The following is a 6,000-nucleotide window of genomic DNA, read 5'->3' as shown; positions in this document are numbered from 1 at the left end:
AAAATGAGAACTGATGAAAGATGGATTCCCTCTATTTCAAATCAAAGTTATTATTTATAACTCCTACTATTAATAGAATATTATTATTATTGGGTAAAACATCCCAATTTGTTGGCTCCAAATGAACCCAAAGTGTAATGAAATATGTTTGGATTGGTTCAGTCCCAATCGATCTATTGCCAACAAGTCGTGTTGTTTGGAGACAAAGTGATCAGAACGTCCCTGCAGCACGATGTATAAAAGAATATACCTTTGAATGAGACTAAATATATTTGACTATTATTACTGGGGCTTTAACTATTGTTTTGATGTTTTTCCTTGATAGTAAAAGGCCAATCACTTGTTCTCTTTTGCTTTTATTGTATAACTAACAAATTCAGTCTATTTTGATGTGGAACCAACAATGTCTCACATTTGTAAAATATTTGCCATCGTCTCACAGGTGTGTAAATGAACTTCTCCTGGAGCGTGACATGCAAACAGGGGACTCATTTGTGGATCTGGTGCTTGTAACTCTTTCTTCTATTGAGGTTCGGAAAATGATTAAAAGGACAGGTTCACTTTTTAGAATTTTTTTTGAAGCCCTTAGTCTTAAAATAATCCCCACATACGGGTATGTTCAGTTGGTGCTTGTTCCTGCTGCCTTAAAAGATCATCTGCTGCAATCAAGGCAACAGACCCCAACTGTAGAAAATACTGACAGCTGAAATCCGAATATTAACTTGCAGAAAACGATTTAGACGGGGATCTTTGTAAATGCCATTATGAACAGAAGGAATTATTATATTTTGCAGAAACCTGTCCCATTACTCAAAAGAGCACATGACTATCGTTTTAAGAGAGACGTGGAAAAGAATGTGCAGCTATACTTTGATATTTTATTTTAAGACTAAAAACGATGATGACTACATCCCAAAAGAAACCTGATTCTTCACTTTTGTGAGGCTGCAACTGGAGCCTGTTTTCACTAACCAATAAGTTACTAATCAATTGCTAAAACTGTTAATACATCTTCTTTCATTTTTCTAATGGTTTTACCACTGAACTTGTACTGGAAGACGGTGGTTAGAAGACACCACCAAAATAATGCAGCCATCAGTTTCAATGTCTCCAGTTCATCAAGTAGTGAAGTAGTAAAAGGATGTAGATGGTGGACCAGTTTGATCACAAAATACTGCTGCAGTGGAACCTGTTGGTTTGCTTCCTGCTCTTCACTGTTGCTCAGTGAGAGCTCAGTTGTGTGTGTGTGTGTGTGTGTTAGCAGTAAAACACAAACCTGACCATGCATCAGGCTCTCTGACCTCTAGTCACAGAACCGCTCCTGTGGCCTCGCGTGATTCAGAATAACAGCCACTTTGCCCGGCGCCATGGCCTGGCAGCGCTCTGGTCGTGTGTGTGTGTGCGTCTCAGGTGTTTTGGTAGGGCAGGTGAAAGCACCCGGGGCCGTCGTCGTCGTCGTCAGGTGACCAGAAGGAGGACGGCCTCATGTGGTGGAGCTCTCTGCGAACGCAGCGAGGACACGGCTGTGCTTTCTGTCGACACTCGGCGTGGAACACGGCGCCGCAGCCGTCACACCTGCAACCACAGAGAGGAGCGCACAGGTCGGTCAGCAGCGCGTGTGTGTGTGTGTGTGTGTGTGTGTGTGTGTGTGTGTGTGTGTGCGTGTGTGTGTGTGTGTGTGTGCATCTTGCAGGATCAGAGTTGAGGTTGTGCTGCTCATTGCATCAAGACCACAAAATAGTGCGCAAAGTCTCCTTTTGTTTGTGAAAAAGAAATTAATAACTCAAGTACTGTACTGTACTATTCCTTAGAATATTTAGATTTTACTGCAACAAACCACAAGTTTGCAATCTGCATGAGACGGGTCGGCTGCTTCAGGGGGAGGCTACAAAACGTCAAAGAGTAAAAGAAAATAGTACGAGGCCATGAGCAAAATCAAATCAAATCTGGCAGTATTGCTGTATTGTATCTCAAACTTTCGTAAAATGATTAGTTTTCCATCATGAAATACATGTTCAAGTATACTATGACGTAAAAGTCTCCGAATAGTTTGTCACAATGGTCATATAATCATAGTGGAATATATTTTTTAAAAGTATCACAGAATACTCCATCATGAAAAATATTCATTGTATAGTTTGTCTCCAAAATGTAATGTTAAACTAATAAAATATTATGCTTTAAAACATTTGTAGTTGTGCATAATATTAAGTTGATTATAGTTTGCCATTACAAATATAATGAAGTCATAGTATAGTACATCTGTGTCCAAAGTTGTTCAAAAAGTCAATAAATCAGTAGAAATATCACAGAAATATGCATAGTATATTATGTCACAGTGCGGCACTTCATAAATATTGTCATAATATAGTATGTTCCCAAAAAAAGCCATTAGATGGCCTTTGTGGCATTAATGTGTGGACACCCTGTTTTGCTTAACTATGCAGTACATCTGCTAGTTAGTATTTCTGCACTGTTGCGTCGCTACTTTGCCTTAAGTAAGAGATTGAAGTACTTCTTGACACCAGTGGAACCAGGGCCCTGTTACACTCACTGGTGTCTCTTTAGAGGGGCTGTGCCTTTGAGGGGAAGCTGTTCACACTGTATTCATTGTTTCTGCAGGGAGACACTGCTTTGGCTCTTCTTCTTTTTTTTAAAAGTTGTGTTTTGAACCACTGAAAAGAAGCTGAAAAATAATGCATGTTTTCTAACATTTGGATGAACTGATCCTCGGGCCAAAAACAACCCTTTAATAAAGCATTTAGAAACACACACTTAACCCGAGGGCAAGGACCAGAAATAAATGGAGCTACTAATAAAGAAGTGGTGCCTCAATACTGGAGCCCTTCAGTTAAAGATGTTTAAACTTGAGCCAAAAATGTGTTCATCCACTTCACAAATATACAGAAAGGAGGAAACTGCTCTACTGCTACTACTACTTTATTTAGGTCCACCTTGCTCGTAAAAGGTGCCGGAAACACAGACTTTGGTCCATATTGACGTGATGGCATCACGCAGTAGCTGCACATCTATGATGCAAATCTCCCGTTTCCACCACATCCAAAAAGAAATGTCACTGTTCAATAAACACCTTTGATGATGTGTCACCTGGTGCATCCTCCTGCTGGGAGTAGCCATCAGAAGATGGTACATTGTGTTCATAAAGGGATGGACACCAGCCTGCACAAGGCAGGATGGATCCATGGCTTTGGGTGGTTTTCGCCAAATTCTGACCCAACCATCTGAATGGCGTGAACTGTAGTCTCAGCTTCCTGTCCCTAGCTGACGGGAGTGGCCCCCCCGGGGGGTGTCTCCTGCCGCTGTAGACCATCTTCTTTGAGGCTCCTCCAGGGATGGTGTCGTGCATTCCTGGGTGGTAACGAGTGCTTATTTGGAGTTATTGTTGCCTTCCTCTCATCTCCAAGCAGTCTGCCCGTCCTCCTCTGACCTCTCACATCAACCAGGCACTTCAGTCCACTCACTGGATGCTCACCCAGAGATGGTTGTGCACAAGAATCCCAGGAGATCAGCGGTTTGTGGCGTTCGGAGACCATATTTAATTAATTAACTAATACTTACACAGCTTTACTCAAACCTATTTGTTGGGGGGGATTCTGAAAAATGCCACTACAAGTGTAGTGAATGTGACTATGAAGACCTGAACTTGACCTGCACCTTTTAGAAGATCTTTTGTGGTAGTGTCCATCTACAATAGTCAGTAATAACTTGACAAACCTGACAAAGAATATTGAATTCACAGAAATCTTGTCTGACCTTTTTCCCCCTTAATCGGGTCTTGTCAGATCAAATAAAATCAAGCGTATCTGTAGTCAAAGACCAGCCATGATGTGTTTGGCAGTAGAAAGGGTATCTGAGGTATCTGAGGTACCTCTTGGTGGCGCTCTCCTGGAAGGGGTAGATGACCTGTTGGTTGTGGCACAGCTCACAGATGAAGCCTTTCTCTCGACACAGACTGCAGCTGAAAACGTGGGAGCTGGCAAACTTGATCACCTTGGACAGGAAGGGAGCCAGCTTTCCATCGATCACCTGGAAGGGGGAGGAGAGGGAGGAGGGGGAGGAGAGGGAGGAGGGGGAGGAGAGGGAGGGAGGAAGTACGTCTAGTTTAGAGTTGGGACAGACTTGTTTAAAGTACAAGCAAAGCCTTCAAATCATCCTGTCTTTAATTTAATAAACTCATGACAGGGTCAGGAGTCCAGTTACTGTTTGACAAAAAAATAATAGAATGTAGGTGGTGATCGATTTTTACTTCAAGCTGCAGGTTAATAAAAAGACACCAACTTGTATCTATTGTCATTTGGAATGATGATCGGTTGTTCGGTTGGTACATTTCTAGGCTTTCCTTTTTGCATGTTCTTTTTCTTCTTCTTTATTATTTGACATATTTCACTCTAGTATTCAAAAACGTTCCAGCTCTTGAAAGCGCCGCCAAGCAGGAGCGGAGAGAAACGCGACTTTATGGTCATAGCTTTTGAAATCCGTAAAAAAGGGCTTTTTAAGAGATTGAATCCTTTAAAAACTCATTTCTTAATGTCATCATCTTTGGCTTCAAGGAAAAGACTGGAGACAGGAGGGGAGGAAACTGAAGGAAGGAAGGAAGGAAGGAGGAAGACAGCACAGGAGGGGAACGCCTTCTAATGGCAACGCTCGGTTGTTCCCTTAAGAAGTGAGGCGGGTCTTTGGCGGCGAGGGGCTACAGTTGTATTGTACTGAATAGACAGCGGATGACTGAAGAGGGGAAAAAAAAAAGGTTTTATGAAAAGAGTCGGCCATCAGTGAGCTGTGTCTCACAGGACTGGAAATCGGAATATGGTCGCTTCATTGTACCACGTTAATAATGCCGTGAATGTGAGACACAGAGTAAGAGGCTGGAGAAAGACTGTGCGAGACATACAATATACAAGAGAGATCTTGAGAGAGAGGGAGGGAGAGAGAGCCTGTATTCAGATACAAGTGGTTCCACCTGGCAGAGCTCTGGACCTCCCAATTATAACCTCCTTCATACACGGCGAGGAGCAGAGGAGGAAACATGGCGGGACACGGATCCTGTTTACGGTAAAACACGGACGCAGACTAATGGCCTGAAACAGCCCTCGAGTACAGTCTTGACATGAAATGATCAGTGTCAGACCAACATCTTTGTCGTGTATTTAGACCAAATCTCACTAATGACACGATATATTCCAGTCAGCCTCTGACTCGACATTTACAGAAAAACAGATGTGTGCCCAGTATTAGTCCGGACCAATACAATACAATAGCAATCAATAACATAAACCTAAATAGATGTTTTAAGGTAATTATATTATTAAAAAACCTATATAATGTGAATTAAACCCTTGACCAAAGAAAGAGTATTTTCTCCCTTTCTCCTCAGTTCTCTCCTCAAGTGCACATAACAGTTCCAAACATGTATTTACATTAAGAGTGACAATGTAAAGTGTGACCCAAAGACAAAAACACATTTAAACGCCCCGAATGCATAATTCCTCACACCATAAATGATTCCCTTGTGATTTGAAAGGCGAGAACTTACTTGACTGAAATGTTTTCTGAATAACTTGTTCATGTGTGAGGTCTGTTTGCCATGTGGATGAAACAACGTCATTCCATCCACACAGCTACATCCATCAGGAAAATGACAAAGAACGGCTCCAACATGAACTCCGCAGCAACATCTCACAAACCCCGGAAGCTCTACTTTGTTCCGGAACTCAAGCCGCTGAATTCCGATGCTAAAGGTGCATTCCGGCCCTCTATGGGTTCCATTTGTTTAAGCTGCCTTAATGATCTCATGCTGCTCTACAGGTGAGTGCCTTCTGTGTCTCCAGCTCTGCTTGTACGCAAACATCGCGTGGCGTATTTCCTTCAGGGTGTTAACCTGGGTTTTCAGGCATCAGTGATGTCAAGCTACGCTGCGCTAAAACAGGCCCGGTATGCCGGCGCGCCCATCTGTGCACGCGTGGGCTGCTGGTGTGCGAT

General features: G+C 42.6%; 1 protein-coding gene across 1 annotated transcript in view; it reads right to left on the bottom strand.

Moving 5' to 3' along the window:
• Positions 1-31: 31 nt before the first annotated feature.
• The window catches only part of plekhm3 (pleckstrin homology domain containing, family M, member 3), a 31,559-nt gene continuing 25,590 nt past the window's right edge, over positions 32-6,000 (bottom strand). Inside the window, exons 7-8 of the mRNA XM_037488837.2 lie at positions 3,890-4,047; positions 32-1,575 (exon numbers count right to left, since the gene is read on the bottom strand). Coding sequence (XP_037344734.2) covers positions 1,407-1,575; positions 3,890-4,047 — 327 coding nt within the window. The 3' untranslated portion in view covers positions 32-1,406. The remainder of the gene's footprint in view (positions 1,576-3,889; positions 4,048-6,000) is intronic.

Source organism: Pungitius pungitius, chromosome 10 (genome assembly GCF_949316345.1).
Source record: "Pungitius pungitius chromosome 10, fPunPun2.1, whole genome shotgun sequence".
Lineage (NCBI taxonomy): Eukaryota > Metazoa > Chordata > Actinopteri > Perciformes > Gasterosteidae > Pungitius > Pungitius pungitius.
Note: the sequence above shows the minus strand (reverse complement) of the source record. Positions and strands in the feature narration are given on the sequence as shown.